Source organism: Hylobates moloch, unplaced genomic scaffold (assembly GCF_009828535.3).
Source record: "Hylobates moloch isolate HMO894 unplaced genomic scaffold, HMol_V3 SCAFFOLD_3, whole genome shotgun sequence".
NCBI lineage: Eukaryota > Metazoa > Chordata > Mammalia > Primates > Hylobatidae > Hylobates > Hylobates moloch.
Genome location: NW_026652278.1, coordinates 67,773,827 through 67,791,702, shown reverse-complemented (window position 1 = coordinate 67,791,702; position 17,876 = coordinate 67,773,827). Strand labels below are relative to the sequence as shown.

The window sequence follows — 17,876 nt, the reverse complement described above, 5'->3', positions numbered from 1 at the left end:
GGATCTGTACAGGAGGAAGGCCTGGTGTGCGATAGGACCCCAAGAGAGGTAAGAGAGTGCCTAAGTAGTTTTTATGACCTTGAGCAGCAAGAGAGGAGTGCTTCAGTTACTCTGGCAGTGTAACAAATTACTGCAAAACTTAATAGCTTAAAACAACAATAATCATGTATTATCTCTCTGGGTTTATATGGGTCAGGAATTTATATAGAGCACAGCAGGAATGGCTTATCTCTGCTCCACAATATCTGAGGCCTTAGAAGACTCAAAGGCTGGGAGCTGAAAACATCTTAATGGTCATTTACCCACATGTCTGGCAGCTGATGCTGGCTTTCAACTGGGGCTTTAATTCCTCTCTACACGAGCCTTTTCATGTGGTCTGAACTTCCTTGTAAGATGATGGCTGGATTCTGAGGTCTACCATTCAGATGAGAGAAGCTGTGTTGCTTTCTAACCTAGAAAGTCATGCAGCAAGGCTGGGTGCAGTGGCTCACGCCTGTAATCCTAACACTTTGGGAGGCCAAGGTGGGTGGATCACTTGAGGTCAGGAGTTCGAGACCAGCCTGGCCAACAAGGCAGAACCCCGTCTCTACTAAAAATACAATTAGCCAGACATGGTGGTGCAAAACTGTAATCCCAGCTACTCAGGAGGCTAAGGCAGGAGAATCACTTGAATCTAGGAGGCAGAGGTTGCAGTGAGCCGAGATCGTGCCACTGCACTCTAGCCTGGGCTACAAGAGCTAAACTCCATTTAAAAAAAAAAAAAAAAGACACAGACTGGGTGAATGGATGAAAAAACAAGACCTATTGATCCGTTGCCTACAAGAAACACACTTCACCTATAAAGACACACACAGACTGAAAATAAAGGGATGGAAAAAGATATTCCATGCCCATGGAAACCAAAAAAGAGCACAAGTAGCTATACTTGTATCAGACAAAATAGATTTCAAGACAGAAACTATAAGAAGAGATAAAGAAGGTCACTATATAATGATAAAGGGCGATCAATTCAGCAAGAAGATATAACAATTTTAAATATATATGAACCCAACACTGGAGCGCCCAGATATATAAAGGAAATATTATGAGAGCTAAAGAGAGAGATAGGTCCCAATACAATAAGAGTTGGAGACTTCAACACCCAACTTTCAGCATTGCACAGATTTTCCAGACAAAATCAACAAAGAAACATCAGACTTAATCTGCACTACAGACCAAATGGATCTAACATATTTACAGAACATTTTGCCTAACAGCTGCAGAATACACATTCTTTTCCTCAGCACATGGATCATTCTCAAGGATGGACCATATGTTAGGTCACAACACAGGTCTTAAGACCAAAAAAACTGAAATAATATCAAGCATATTCTCTGACCACAATGGAACAAAACTAGAAATAACAAGAGGAATTTTGAAAGCTATATAAACACATGGAAATTACACGAGATCCTCCTGAATGACCAGTGGGTCAATGAAGAAATTAAGAAGGAGACTGAAAAATGTCTTGAAACAAATGATACTAGAAACACAACATATCCAAACCTATGGGAAACAGCAGAAGCAATACTAGGAGGGAAGTTTATAGCTGTAAGTGCCTACATCAAAAAAGAGAAAAAACTTCACATGAACAATCTAATGATACATCTTAAAAGAAATTAGAAAAGCAGCTGGGTGCGGTGGCTCACGCCTGTAATCCCAGCACTTTAGGAGGCCAAGGCAGGCGGATCATGAGGTCAGGAGATTGAGACCATCCTGGCTAACGTGGTGAAACCCTGTCTCTACTAAAAAAAATACAAAAAATTAGCTGGACGTGGTAGTGGGTGCCTGTAGTCCCACCTGCTTGGGAGGCTGAGGCAGGAGAATGGCATGAACCCGGGAGGTGGAGCTTGCAGTGAGCCAAGATCGTGCCACTGTACTCTAGCCTGGGTGACAATGTGAGACTCCGTCTCAAAAAAAAAAAAAAAAAAGAGCTAGAAAAGCAAGAGCAAACCAAACCAAAATAAATAATAAAGATTAGGGTAGAAATTAATGAAATTTATGATTACCAGAGGCTGGGAAGGGTAGTAGGGGGTGAGGACTGGGGAGATGGGGTGGTTATTTGGTACAAAAAAATAGAAAGAATGAATAAGACCTACTATTTAATAGCACAAAGGGTGACTATAATCAATAATAACTTAATTGTACATTTTTAAATAACTAAAAGAGTGTAATTGGATTGTTTGTAATTCAAAGGATAAACGCCTGAAGGGATGGATTTTGTTTTAAGCCATGAAAAAGAATATTATAACATTCAATTTTTCTAAAGATAAAATCCTGACTAGTGAAGAAATGAAGGTCAAAAGTAAGATGGCTATATGTGAATATATTTTAAAAACCTGTTAGACTATAAATGCCAAAAGGAAAGCAAGGTTATGGGAAACATCTGTATGACATTTATAAGTTATAAAGAGATACAAATCATAATACAGAGAAAACTAATGGAAATATATAGTCAGTATACTAAATGTTCCTGATGAGGCATCTAATTATTAGAACACAATTTAAATTCTTTGGCCTGCAGGGCCCTAATGATCTAGTCCCACCTACCTCTCTAATCTCATTTGTGCTTTTCTCCCCCTGGTTTTCCATCATCCAACCACCCTGACCTTTTATCAGCTGCAAGAATACAGCAAACACTTTCCCTTGGAAACATGAAGCTCTTCTCCTCCTTGGGCTTTTGCATATGCTGCTGGTTACCTGTCTGGAAGACTCTTCCTCACTCTTCACATGGCTAGCTCTTCTGTCTTCAAGTCTCAGATCTACCTTACCTGAGATCCCTGATAATGAATCCCCCTGATAATGTTCTATTTCAGCACCCTGTCATCTTCCTTAGAGCACTTATCACCTTTTATATTTACTTTTGTCAATCTCCCTCATTAGACTATTGAATCATGTAAGTCTCACTCACCCCATATTCCCAAGGCCAAGTACAGGGAAAACAACCATGCTCAATAAATATTTGTTGAATGAACGAAAAAAACGTGAAAACCCAAGTATCAGATAATAAGGGAAAGATCCAATTATGATACGTTAAGACAGGAAAATATTATATAACATTCAGATTGACCAGTGTGGAGTAGTAAATGTCTATATGAAATGATGGTAAATGAAAAAAGTAGGCCACAAAATAGTATGTACATGTATCATACAACTATATAAGGAAAGTATATATACATTCAAAATGATCAGAAAATAACTCAGTGTAATATAAATAGGTTTTAACAATTAGCAGGCTTTTTGTTTAAAAAAAAAAAAGTAGGTTTCTGGCTGGGTGCAGTGGCTCATGCCTATAACCTCAGCACATTGGGAGGCTGAGGTGGGAGAACTGCTTGAGGCCAGGAGTTCCAGATCCTACCTCTTAAAAAAAAAAAAAAAAAAATAGCAGGGTGTGGTGGCATGCACCTGTGGTCCCAGCTACTCAGGAGGCTGAGGCAGGAAGATGGCTTGAGCCCAGGAGTTTGAGGCTGCAGTAAGCTATGATTGCCACTGCACTCCAGACTGGATGACAGAGAAAGAAGAAAGAAAGAAAAGAAAGACAGAAAGAAAGAGCCTAACAATAATATTATATAAAGTCAATATTGTGGAAAAGTGTTTATAAAATATTAGGTGAAGAAATACAGCATAATATTATGTGTACATCATGATTATAACTAAGCCAAATTAAATACAGATTGAAAAAAGATATAGAAATAAAAATGTTGGCTGGGCGTGGTGGCTCATGCCTGTAATCCCAGCACTTTGAGAGGCTGAGGCGGGCAGATTACAAGGTCAAGAGATTGAGACCATCCTGGCCAACATGGTGAAACCCCGTCTCTACTGAAAATACAAAAATTAGCTGGCCATGATGGTACACGCCTATAGTCCTAGCTACTCAGGAGGGTGAGGCAGGAGAATGGCTTGAACGCAGGAGGCAGAGGTTGCAGTGAGCCAAGATCGTGCCACTGCACTCCAGCCTGGCAACACAGCGAGACTCCATTCCAAAAAAAAACAAAAAAAGAACAAGAAAAATATCTGTTGCATCTTGCATCAAGGTGATAAAATTATGCATAAATTGTCTTTAAAAAATTTTTAGAGTTGTTGGTCTTTTAAAAATAATATTTTATAATGGGAAATAGCCAAAAATAAGTAAAGAAGTAAAAATCACTCATCTCATCACCTAATTAATAACAACTGAACAATATTTTGAGTAAATATTCTTGGTCCTTTTCACTAATATAGGCAAGAATATATATAAAACAAAATTAGAGTGACACTACACATATGATTTATAACCTGTTTGTTTTCATTACCAATATATCATAAATATTTTCCCAGGCTATAATGGCTTAATAATAAACTTTCAAAAACATTTTAAACAACAAGGTAACATTAGTGGTAAAGACATACATTCGTGGACTGGGCATGGCAAAAGGAATAGACCCAGAGCCCAAATCCATATTAACCTGCAACTGTTTGTTGTTGTTGTTGTTTTTTTTTTTGAGACGGAATTTCACTCTTGTTGCCCAGGCTGGAGTGCAATGGCGCAATTTCGGTTCACAGCAACCTCCGCCTCCCGGGTTCAAGCCATTCTCCTGCCTCAGCCTCCGGAGTAGCTGGGATTACAGGCATGTGCCACCACACCCGGCTAATTTTGTATTTTTAGTAGAGACAGGGTTTTTCCATGTTGGTCAGTCCGGTCTAGAACTCCCGACCTCAGGTGATCTGCCCGCCTTGGCCTCCCAAAGTGCTGGGATTGCAGGCGTGAGCCACCATGCCCGGCCAACCTGCAACTGTTTAAGTTGAACACTAAGCATGTCTAAGGTTTAACTACTATATCAATAAAACAAAGCAAATACTGAAAGAAGATGAGGACTGATGCTTCTTTACAGTTATTATGAAGTATGATAAATGTAAAGAAACAATGTAGGAGAGTGAAGGAATGAAATATACTGACAAATCCTAACTCCCAGAATCATCTCCCAAGCACTCCATCAGACTGATAACATATAACTCACACCATATCCCCAGAAGTCCAAGCTTCCTTCAGTAGATATCCCCGCGCCTGTATAACTTGGAAAAGCAGACAGTGAATTCCCAGTGTCGGCTGATGTAAAAGATGATTCTCTTGTGATGTCAGACTTGCTAAAGGTACAATTTGAGAGGAGAGAAAAAAGAAAATTTTTCATATGTCTTCAAGTTTCTGTAGCATTAACTACTCAGCAACTTACTAGGTGATAAACATGTGTACAAATATATCCACATAGGCAAAAATAAATGAAGAACTTGAAATTTGAGCATCATGGAAAAGTCCTAATTCCTATAGAATTGATGGCAGTCATTCCAAATAATTCTAGTCATAGTTTACAATGAATACTTCAACATCTCACCTATGACATACTCTTTTTTTTTTGGAGACAGAATCTCATGCTGTCACCCAGGCTAGAGTGCAGTGGCACGATATTGACTCACTGCAACCTCGGCCTCCTGGATTCAAATGATTCTCTTGCCTTAGTCTCCCAAGTAGCTGGGACTACAGGTGTACACCACCACACCCAGCTCATTTTTGCATTTTAGTAGAGAAGGGATTTCACCATGTTGCCCAGGCTGATCTTGAACTCCTGAGCTCAGGCAATCTGCCCACCTCGGCCTCCCAAAGTGTTAGGATTTACAGGCGTGAGCCACCACACCCAGTCTATAACATACTCTTGACAACTAAAGACATTTCAGAAATGCTAATAGTTGTATCTGATCTTGTATGGCACTTTTTATTTTTTATTTTTTGAGATGGGGTCTCGCTCTGTCACCCCGGCTGGAATGCAGTGGTGCGAACTCAGCTCATTGCAACCTCTGCCTCCTGGGTTCAAGTGATTCTCCCACTTTAGCTTCCCAAGTAGCTGGGACTACAGGTGCGTGCCACCATGCCTGGCTAATTTTGTTTGTACTTTTGTTTTTGTTTTTTTGAGATGGAGTCTCACTCTGTTGCCTAGGCTGAGTGCAGTGGCGTGATCTCAGCTCACTGCAACCTCCTCCTCTCGGGTTCAAGTGATTCTCCTGCCTCAGTCTCCTGAGTAGCTGGGACTATAGGTGTGTGCCATCATGCCCAGCCAATTTTTGTATTTTTAGTAGAGACGGGGTTTTGCCATGTTAGTCAGGCTGGTCTTGAACTCCTGACCTCAAGTGATCCTCCTACCTCGGCCTCCCAAAGTGCTGGGACTACAGGAGCGAGCCACTGTGCCCAGCCTTTTTTTTGTATTTTTGGTAAAGACAGAGTTTTGCCATATTGCCCAGGCTAGTCTTGAACTCCTGAACTCAAGTGATCCACCCGTCTCGGGCTCCCAAAGTGCTGAGACTACAGGTGTGAGCCATCACACCCAGCCTATGATTATACAATATTTTTTTTAATCACACATTGCATCTCAGACACTAACTGAAGTTTGAGAGACTGAAGAACTGTCTTCCCTGTTCTATTACTTAAAATAACTACAGCTAATATTTACTCAGCATTTACTACATGCCAAGCATCGTGCCAAGTTTTACATACATTATTTCATTAATATTTGCAACATCCTATGAGACAGGGGTCCTGAACCCCGGGGTCACAGACCGGTGCTGGTCTGTGGCCTGTTAGGAACTGGGCTGCAGAGCAGGAGGTGAGTGGCAGGTGAGTGCATGAAGCTTCATCTGTATTTACAGCAGCTCCCCATGGCTCACATTACCACCTGAGCTCTGCCTTCTGTCAGATCAGTGGTGGCATTAGATTCTCACAGGAGCACGAACTGCGCATGCAGGGGATCTAGGTTGTGCATTCCTTATGGGAATCTAATGCCTGATCATCTGTCACTGTCTCCCATCATCCCTGGATGGAACTGTCTAGTTGCAGGAAAACAAGCTCAAGGCTCCCACTAATTCTACAATACGGTGAGTTGTATAATTATTTCATCATATATTACAATGTAAAAATATAAAGTGTATAATAAATGTAATGCACTTGAATCATCCTGAAACCATCCCTCACCCCACTGCACAGTTCATGGAAAAATTGTCTTCCACAAAACCGGTCCCTTGTGCCAAAAAGGTTGGGGACTGCTGCTATAAGATATACTATTATCAGGTAAGTAATTTGCCCAGTGTTACTCAGCTAATAAGTTATAGGACCAGGATTAAAAATCAGATGTTGTACTCCTCCTGAGTCCATGTTCTTTTTTATTTATGTTATGTTATTTTATTGTTTGTTTTTTATAATCTTCCTCTTTCTGATATTTATTTAATTTATGTTTTTTCTTTTCTTTTCTTTTTTTTTTTTTTTGAGAAGGAGTCTCGCTCTGTCGCCCAGGCTAGAGTGCAGTGGTGTGATCTTGGCTCACTGCAAGCTCTGCCTCCCGGGTTCATGCCATTCTCCTGCCTCAGCCTCCTGAGTAGCTGGGACTAGAGGCCCTCGCCACCATGCCCGGCTAATTTTTTTGTATTTTTAGTAGAGACGGGGTTTCACCATGTTAGCTAGGATGGTTTCGATCTCCTGACCTCGTGATTCGCCCACCTCGGCCTCCCAAAGTGCTGGGATTACAGGCATGAGCCACCGCGCCCGGCCCTATTTATGTTTTTTTCTTGAAACGTCTTGTTCTTTCACCCAGGCTGGAATAGCGGTATAAACACAGCTTACTGCAGCCTTGACCTTCTTGGCTCAAGCAATCCTCCCATGTCAGCTTCCATAGTAGCTGGGACCACAACTGCACATCCCCACACTTGGCTATGTTTTTTTTTTTTTTTTTTTTTTTTTTTGTAGAGATGGGGTTTGCCATGTTGCCCATGCTGGTCTTAAACTCCTGGGCTTAAATGATCCTCCCACCTTTTGGCCTCCCATAGTGCTGGGATTATAAGTACCGAGCTCCATGTTCTGTTTTTTGTTTGTTTGTTTATTTTTTCACTCTAATCCCATGGCAGATTATCCATGTTCTTAACTGCTTTATAATACTACTTCTCAAAGGCTATGAAAATATGTATGATGTTGTCATTAGCTGTTTCAGAATGAAAACTAAATGGTACTGAGAACATGACAAAAATTCTTGCTTTGTTTTCATTAGCACAAGGCTTGACACCAATCTTAAGCTAAAAAACAAAACCTCTGCCATGAGCAAGTGCAATAAGTAAACAAGTACACTTTGTGTTATTACCTTTGGGAACTTGTGTCTTTCTCATGACTGTCACTGGTGGGGGAAATTTCCTCCAGCTTCTCGGGAGGGGGATGATGGTTAAGAGCATGTTTTGTTATTCCTTTCCTATGAAAGACAAAACAAAGTTATATTTCCTGTATAAAAAAATACATACAATTTAATAATTTAATCTAGAAGTTAGTCACCTACTTCCTCTGCTCTGGAACTGCACTGTCTCATATGGTAGCCACCAGTGGTTAAAATCTGGCTAGTCAGAATTGTGTTTTAAGTGTAAAACACATTGGATTTCAAGAAGAATTTGCAATACTTCATTTATTATCTTGATTACATTTTAAAATGATAATATTTTGGATATACTGGGTTGTTAAACAAAATATATTCTTAAAATTAATGTCACTACAAGTTGAAAATATAGTAGATATCACCATACACCAATTAGAACAGCTAAAATTAAAAATAATGATAACAAAATGCAGGCATGGATGTGGAGAAACTGGATGTCTCATACATTGCTGGCAGGAATGTCAAATGGTATAGCCATTCTGGAATAGTTTGACAGTTTCTAATAAAACTAAACATATGCATTTACCCAGAGCCCTAGCAATTGCACTCTTGGGCATTATGCCTAGAGAAATGAAAACTTACATTCATACAAAAATCTGTATACAAATGTTCACAGCAGCTTTATTTACAATTGAAAAAAAAACTGAAAACAACTCAAATGTCCTTTAACATTGGTATTTCCACATAATGGAATATTATTCGGCAATAAAGAGAAATAAACTATTGATACATGCAACAACTTGGATGGATCTCAAAAGCACCATGCTTTTTACTGCAAAAAGCCAAAGCCAATAGAAAAACCATTAACTACCACAGTTGACCTTGAACAACACAGGTTTAAACTGTGTGAGCCCATTTATATGCAGATTTTTTTCAATAAATATATTGGAAAATTTTTTGGAGATTTGCAACAATTTGAAGAAACTCAACAGATGAACCATGTAGCCTAGAAATATCGAAAAAAGTTAAGAAAAAGGTATGTCATGAATGTGTAAAATATATGTAACTACCAGTCTATTTTTGTGTTGACTATGTTATTGGTAAGGCTTCCAGTCAACAGTAGGCTATTAGTAGTTAAGTTCTGGGGAGTCAAAAGTTAAACATGGATGTTTTACTGTACAGGGGGTCAGTACCCCAACCCCTGCATTGTTTAAGGGCCATTTATATAATGGTATATTGGACAAAACTATAGTGGTAGAGAACAGATTAATGGTTGCCAGGGATAGAGACAAGAGTGGATATAACTATAAAGGGATAGGGATACCCAATGAAGTTCCTTGGTGGTGATGAAACAGCTCTCTATCTTGATTTATAGTCATATTTGCAGTAATCTATAAATGGGACCAAACTGCATAGAAAGAACTATGTACACACATACACACACACAGGAGTGGATGTAAAAACTGGATAAGGTCTGTAGGTCTAGTTAACAGTATTGTACCAATGTCATTTTCCTGGCTTTGAAATTATACCACAGTTACATAAGATGTCATCATTGGGGGAAGCTGAGTGAAAAGTTCATGGGATTCTTGGTACTATTTTTAAAATTTCCTGTGAGTCTATAATTATTTCAAAATAAAAAGGTAAAAAAATTTCACTTTTATTTTATTGAGATGGGGTCTTGCTGTGTTGTCCAAGCTGGAGTACAGTGGTGTGGTCATAGCTCACTGCAGCCTTGACCTCCTGGGCTCAAGGGATTCTTCTGTCTCAGCCTCCTGTGTAGCTGAGACTACAGGCACTCACCACCACACTTGGCTAATTATTTAATTTTTAATTTTTTTTTGTAGAGATTGGGATCTTGCTATGTTGCTCAGGCTGGTCTCTAACTCCTGGCCTCAAATGATCCTCCTACCTCAGCCTCCCAAAGTACTGGAATTCAAGACATGAGCCACTGCACTCGGCCAATTTCACCTTTCTTTTTTAATGTGACCACCTGAAAATTTTAAATTACATATGTGGCTTATATCATATTTGTATTGAATATTGCTGCTCTAGAGCCTCCAATGTGTACACTGGATTAAGCTATGGGGTCAATCATTATATGTTCCAGTAATCTATGGGGTCAATCAATATATGTTCCTAGTAATCTATGGTAGACTTTCCTCACAAAATTCTGTAGTCAAATAAATTTAGGAACTGTAATAGGTTAAACAAAGTTACACAGATATCTTTACAAGAGGTCTTCCAGGTCTTTAATATGCAAATGTATATCATAAATCTCAAATACTCTTATTTCAAACGAAACTAAGGCACAGAGAGATTAAGTAACCTGCTTAAGGTCATTTGGTTAGTAAGCGATGAAGCCAAGATTCAAATCCTAGTAGTCTGGCTCTCGGAGGAAGGCCTCTAGAAGGAAATGAAGAGTTTGAGATTTTAGTGAATTGTACCATTGTTCTATATAAAGATAAAGCTAAGAGTCCAGTCAGTGGAGCTTGCACTTTAAATTATTTCTCAAATTGTGGAGATCAATTTGTGCAGACTTACCTGTATGTCTCTCATTCAGTGGTCCTACAACCAAGTGCTTGTCTTTGAAAAAGTGGAAAGGATCAGAAATACAAACTCAAGCTATGACATAGAGACTTAAGACATTTTTTTAGTCTGCCAGGGAAATCTATGAATTAACAATTAGATAATAACAAAAAAATCATTAAATTTAATAATGGCGCTATGACTACATATAAAAATGTCCATAATTTTTAGAGATGCATAATGACATATATAGGGGTGAAATGGCAGTATCTGCAGTTTTGCTTTCCTTATTTCACAGAGAGGCACAGAGAAGTTAATAAAAGGATAAGGAGGCCAGGCGCAGTGGCTCATGCCTGTAATCCTAGCACTTTGGGAGGCTGAGGCGGGCAGATCATGAGGTCAGGAGATGGAGACCATCCTGGTTAACACGGTGAAATCCCGTCTCTACTAAAAATACAAAAAATTAGCTGGGCATGGTGGCGGGCACCTGTAGTCCCAGCTACTCGGGAGGCTGACGCAGGAGAATGGCGTGAACCCGGGAGGCGGAGCATGCAGTGAGCCAAGATGGCACTACACTCCAGCCTGGGTGACAGAGCGAGACTCTGTCTCAAAAAAAAAAAAAAAAAAAAAAAAGAAAGAAAAAAAGAAAAAAAAAAAAAGAATAAGGAAGATAGATAAGCAAATATATTGACTTTGTTAACTGTTGAATGTGGGGTGACAGGTAGTTCATGATACTATTCTCTATATGTTTATGTTTGAAATTTTTCATTAAAAAATGTTAAGCTGTATGTTGAAAATCATTCCTTTCCCATACTCTTTTCAACAATTATAATTTTTAATGGCTAGGTAGAAAACTAAAGTTACTGCTTCAAAGCAGGTTATCATTATTATAACATCTAAAGTAAAAATTGCTTTGAATTTGCTCCCATTAAGATACATTTTATCTTCATTATCTTCATTATTCACTTCATCCTGACTGCAGCTACAGAATCATCTTTTGGGCCTTATAGGGAGTATCAAATCAACAATCAAAAACAAGTAGGCCAGGCGCGGTGGCTCACATCTATAACCCAGCACGTTGGGAGACTGAGGCAGACAGATCGCTAGAGTCCAGGAGTTCAAGACCAGCCTGGGGCGAAACCCCATCTCTACTAAAAATACAAAAATTAGCTGGGCATGTAGTCCTGTGACTTGGGAAGCTGAGGTGGGAGAATCACTTGAACCTAGGAGGTGGAGGTTGCAACTGAGACAAGATGGCACCACTGCACTCCAACCTGTGTGACAGAGACTCCGTCTCAAAAAAAAAAAAAAAAAGAAAACTGATATAACTATACTAGTTAACAATAATTCTGGCCCAACAAGTGCCTATCATTTTTTTCATACAAGATTTTTTTTAACTTTCAGAATGGTTGGAATTAATCATAAAAGCAGATTTTTAGCTAAACCTCAGTCACTTTATCGGGAAAAGACAGTTTCCTCACAATTTTTTTTATTTTAAGTAGGAACAACACATTCCAAATATAAGAGATGACTGTTTCTTCTTCCTAGTTCCCAAAGAGTTTACTAGGAACTAAACTGCTACCATGTAGATATCTTATTCCTTAATAAGCTTCTAAAATGCAAAGAGAGGTTTTAGACTTATTTTCTTTGTATGCCTATTGTATCCCAAGTAAAAGTGTGAAGGGACAAGGAAAATACCATTTATTGAGGATGTATATGTGTCAAGCTCCACAGCATCATTTTATTCTTATTTTATTTTTATTTATTTATTTTTTTGAGACAGAATCTTCCTCTGTCACCCAGGCTGGAGTACAGTGGTGTGATCTCGGCTCATGGCAACCTCTGCCTCCCAGGTTCAAGCAATTTTCATGCCTCAGCCTCCCAAGTAGCTGAGATTACAGGCATGTGCCACCATGCCCAGCTAATTTTTTGCATTTTTAGTACAGACAGGGTTTCACCATGTTGCCCAGGCTGGTTTTGAACTCCTGAGCTCAGGCAATCACCCACCTTGGCCTCCCAAAGTGCTAGGATTACAGGCGTGGGGGTCCACACCATCATTTTAAATAAGCTTTTGGATAAGGTGTTATTCCTATATTACAGAAACGAAGGCTCAGTGATGTAGTAATTTGCCTAAATGTCACGTGGCTAGAAGACAGCCTAGCCAGAAACCCAAGAATGATTCAAAATATCATGCTTGCAATTATCATGTATGTGCATGATAATTAATAGTTAATATTTAATTAATAAATTTAATTAAATAGTTAATAAATATTAATAGTTAATATATTTATGGTTGCTAAAATTACATAGCTAAGTGAAAGGAAAAGTTAATATTTAATTAATACATTTATTTATAGTTAATATTTAATTAATTTATGGTTGCTAAAATTATATAGCTCCATGAAGAAAAAAAATTGGAATTTGGTGCCGGGCGCGGTGGCTCACGCTTGTAATCCCAGCACTTTGGGAGGCCGAGGCGGGTGGATCACGAGGTCAGGAGATTGAGACCACGGTGAAACTCCGTCTCTAATAAAAATACAAAAAATTAGCCGGGCATGGTGGCGGGCGCCTGTAGTCCCAGCTACTCAGAGAGGCTGAGGCAGGAGAATGGCGTGAACCCGGGAGGCGGAGCTTGCAGTGAGCCGAGATCGCGCCACTGCACTCCAGCCTGGGTGACAGAGCGAGACTCCGTCTCAAAAAAAAAAAAAAAAAAAAAAAATTGGAATTTGGGGTTAAAGCCCAAGCTCAACTCCTGACTTTTTTGGCTATATAATCTTAAAATGTGTAACGTTTCTGATATAATTTCATCTTCTGAAAGACTGAAGATAATCATACCCACTTTACAGAGTTGTTAAGATCAAAAAGTGAAGTGAGCTGGGCATGGTGGCTCATGCCAACACTTTGGGAGGCCAAAGTGGGAGAACTGCTTGAGTCCAGGAGTTTGAGACCAGCCTGGGCAACATAGTGAGACCCTGTCTCTACCAAAAAAATTTTTTTTTAAATTAGCCAGTTGTGGTGGTGTGCACCTGTAGTTGCAGCTACTCAAGAGACTACATTGTAAGGATCACCTGAGCCCATAGGTGGAGGCTGCAGTGAGCAAGGATTGCACCACTGCCCTCCCGACTGGACAACTGAGCAAGACCCTGTCTCCAAAAAAAAAAAAAAGTGAAGGCCCTTTTGGAAGTGTAAAGCATTAATAAATGTATGACACTATTATTACTTTCTAAATTATTATACAACACTTCAGTCAGGGTAGGGGGCAGCTTTTTTTATTTTTTATTATTTATTTATTTATTTATTTTGAGACGGAGTTTCGCTCTTGTCACCCAGGCTGGAGTGCGATGGCTTGACCTCCGCTCGCTGCAACCTCTGCCTCTCGGGTTCAAGTGATTCTCCTGCCTTATCCTCCCAAGTAGCTGGGTTTACAGGCCCCCGCCACCATGCCCGGCCAATTTTTTTTGCATTTTTAGTAGAGATGGGGTTTCGCCATGTCGGCCAGGCTGGTCTCGAATTCCTAGCCTCAAGTGATCCGCCCGCCTCAGCCTCCCAAAGTGCTGGGATTACAAGCGTGAGCCACCACGGCCGGCCGTGGGGGTGGATCTTTTTAAAGCCAGAAATATTTGCTCTTTAAAGTCTCAAAAGCAAAACTGATCTTTATGGATTCTGGTGCTTAACTGCAGAGGTGGGGAGGCAGTATGTGTGATGGTTATGACCACAGGCTTCAGAATCAGATCGACATCAGGTTTGTACCTCTCAGCTCTACCACCTTCAAGCTGTGTGATCTTTGGCATGCTACAATCTTTAATTCTGGGATCTTTATCTGTAGAATGTGCAAAATAATGTTCCCAATCTGATATCATTGATAGGAGTGAGCAAATGTATGTAAATACCTTTGCAGTGTCAAGTGAGCACTTTCCTGGAGCCCTCAGCTATTAATAACTTCTCGAGCTACTGCGGCCATTAACAATGGGACCTGAAGCACTGCGGATGCTACAAATGCTTCAGCAGACCCAGTGCTTGATTTCAGGAATTACAGACCAAGGGCGACATGCCCTCAGCTGGAGATGGAGGAAGAAGGGGCAGCGTCCAGCAGGGCTAAGAGGAGAGAATTCCGAAGAAAAATCTCTCCCCAGCCCTGGGAAAGGAAAGGAACGAAGGACTGGTCAAGAAGGGTCCCCAGAGCGCCCGCCGCCCGCCCCGGCTAGGGTGGCTGAGCAGACCACTCACAGCTCCAAGCTCTGTGGCACCGCCTTCCGAGTGTATCTGGAGATCATCCTCCTCCTCCTCCTCCTCCTCAGCCGCGGCCGGGGCGGGCACGCCAGGGTGGGGGCCTCCGGGCCTGGCCCTCCCGCCGGCTCCGGCCCGACCCACCTCCCGCCACCTACCGGCCCCGTCTCGCCCCGTCACCTAGACTCCGAGCCGCCACCTCCCCAGGGTCCCCACCTCTCCAGCCCTCCGACCTTCCTGCTTTGCCGCGGGGGCGGAAGTGACGAAGGCCCCCGGGCACCCGCAAAATGCTCCCGCCGACGCACAGCAGTGACGACACACGAGGTTTCGGGGACTGAGTGGGTTTCAGACTTTCTCGCAAGATTTCCGCTAGCTTCAGGTTTCTGGCAGGCGTCGGGACAGAGCCTGACCCAGGCTTCGGCTTCCGGTGGCAGCTCTCGATCAGCTCTCGCAGTCGGAGAGGCGGCTAAGGAAAGGTTCCACAGCAGAGGCGCGCAGGAGAGGCCCTAGAACCGTAAGAGAAATTGGCTTCATTTTGTTAGATGGCAGGAGGCAGCCTAGACTGGGTAAAGAGCACTTTGGGAGGCCGAGGCGGGCGGATCACGATGTCAGGAGATCGAGACCATCCTGGCTAACACGGTGAAACCCCGTCTCTACTAAAAATACAAAAAATTAGCCGGGCGTGTTGGCGGGCGCCTGTAGTCCCAGCTACTCGGGAGGCTGAGGCAGGAGAATGGGGTGAACCCAGGAGGTAGAGGTTGCGGTGAGCCGAGATCGCGCCACTGCACTCCAGCCTGGGGGACAGAGAAAGACTCCGTCTCAAAAAAAAAAAAAAAAAAAAGAGCACTAGACTCCAAGTCAAGCCCCTGCTGCTTGGTCGCTTCTCTTTCTGTACTCTGGGTTTTCTCATATGTACAGTGAGGCATTAGCCTGAGTGATCGTAGAGTCCCTTCCAGTTCTGACACCAAATTCTGCATGATGAGGTGTGTTTGGCTTATGGGGTGGATGGGTAAAATTACTGTCTGTCCCTCTGGGTTGAAAGGCAAAATGATGATTTGGTCAGACTGTGGTGAGTGGGTATCTGGATAGAAGAAGCAGGTTCCTTATGAGTCTCTTAAAAAGCTGAGTAAGATTGGAATCACAGAGTTAGGGTGGTCCATCCACCGCCATTTCTTCCTTTACCAAGCGTCACCTGGCAGCAAGAATAAACTAGTACTCTTATTTAGGAAAACCCTTAGAAAATTCAGAGATAAGTAAGGAAAACCCTTAGAAAATTAAGAGGTATCAGTGCAACCTCCATCAAAATACCAATGATATTCTTCACAGTCATAGAAAAAATATCCTAAAATTTATATGGAACCACAAAAGAGCCAGAATAGCCAAAGCTATCCTGAGCAAAAAGAACAAAACTGGAAGAATCACATTACCTGACTTCAGATTATACAACAGAGTTATAGTAACCAAAACAGCATGGCACTGGCATAAAAACAGGAACAGAATTGAGAACCCAGAAACAAATCCATATGTCTGCAGTGAATTCATTTTCAACAAAGGTACCAGAAACATACACTGAGGAAAAAAGAGTCTCATCAATAAATGGTACTGGGAAAACTGATACCCATATGCAGAAGAATGAAACCAGACCCACTACCTCCCACCATATACAAAAATCAAGTCAAAATGGATTAGAGACTTGAATCTAAGCCCTCAAACTATGAAACTACTAAAAGGAAATATTGGGGAAACTCTCTAGGACATTAGAGTGGGCAAAGATTTCCTGAGTAATACCCCACAAACAGAGGCAGCCAAAACAAAAATGGACAAATGGGAGCACATCAAGTTAAAAAAGCTTCTGCACAGCCAAGGAAACAATCAACAAAGTGAAGAGGGAACCCACAGAATGGGAGAAAATATTTGCAAACTACCCATCTGACAAGGGATTAATAACCAAAATATATAAGGAGCTCAAACAACTCCCTAGGAAGCAGTCTAATAATTGATTAAAAATTGGATAAAAACTCTGAATAGACATTTCTCAAAGAAGACATAAAAATGGCAAATAGGTTTATGAAAAGGTGCTCAATATCATTGATTATCAGAGAAATGCAAATCAAAACTACAATAAGATAGCATCTCACCCCAGTTAAAATGGCTGTTATCCATAAGACAGGCAATAACAAATGCTGGCAAGGATTTGGAGAAAACACTGTTGGTGAGAATGTAAATTAGTGCAGTCACTATGGAGAATAGTTTTGGAGAGTCCTCAAGAAACTAAAAATAGAGCTACTATATGATCCAGCAATCCCACTGCTGGGTATTTACCCAAAAGAAAGGAAATCAGTATATCAAAGAGATATCTGCACTCCCATGCTTATTGCAGCACTATTCTCAGTAGCCAAGATTTGGAAGCAACCTAAGTGTCCATCAACAGATAATGAAGAAAATGTGGTACATACACACAATGGAGTACTTTTCAGCCATAAAAAAAAAAATGAGATTCTGTTATTTGTAACAACATGGATGGAACTGGAGATCATTATGTTAAGTGAAATAAAGCTGGCACAGAAAGATAAACTTCAAATGTTCTCACTAATTTGTAGGAGCTAAAAATTAAAACAGTTGAACTCATGGAGATAGCAAGTAGAAGGATGGTTACCAGAGGCTGGGAAGGGTTGCAGAGGGTTTGTGGGGGAGTGGGATGGTTAAAGGGTACAAAAAAGTGGAGCGAATGAAAACTAGTATTTGGTAGCACAACAGGGTGACCATAGTAAATAATAATTTAATTGTGCATTTAAAAATAACGAAGTTCAGATGAGAGCATGTCCTGGCTACAAAAATTTTTTTAATAAAAATAACTAAAAGTATAATTAGATTGTTTGTAACACAAAGGATAAATGCTTAAGTGATGGGTATCTCATTTACCCT

General features: G+C 40.8%; 2 protein-coding genes across 10 annotated transcripts in view; one reads left to right on the top strand and one right to left on the bottom strand.

The window, feature by feature from the left end:
- Window positions 1-15,161, bottom strand: part of FAM149B1 (family with sequence similarity 149 member B1) — a 75,980-nt gene extending 60,819 nt beyond the window's left edge. For 8 of the 9 annotated variants that reach the window (XM_032139699.2, XM_032139768.2, XM_032139711.2 and 5 more), the window contains exons 1-3: window positions 14,952-15,161; window positions 8,193-8,297; window positions 5,037-5,163 (exon numbers count right to left, since the gene is read on the bottom strand). In XM_032139699.2, coding sequence (XP_031995590.1) covers window positions 5,037-5,163; window positions 8,193-8,297; window positions 14,952-14,998 — 279 coding nt within the window. In that variant the 5' untranslated portion in view covers window positions 14,999-15,161. Of the gene's footprint in view, window positions 1-5,036; window positions 5,164-8,192; window positions 8,298-10,524; window positions 10,602-14,951 lie in introns of those variants that run through there. The other variant, XM_058436340.1, reaches the window with a different exon arrangement.
- A 104-nt stretch (window positions 15,162-15,265) lies between these two features.
- The window catches only part of ECD (ecdysoneless cell cycle regulator), a 34,108-nt gene continuing 31,497 nt past the window's right edge, over window positions 15,266-17,876 (top strand). Inside the window, exon 1 of the mRNA XM_032139688.2 lies at window positions 15,266-15,465. The gene's annotated coding sequence lies outside the window, so the exon portion shown is untranslated. The remainder of the gene's footprint in view (window positions 15,466-17,876) is intronic.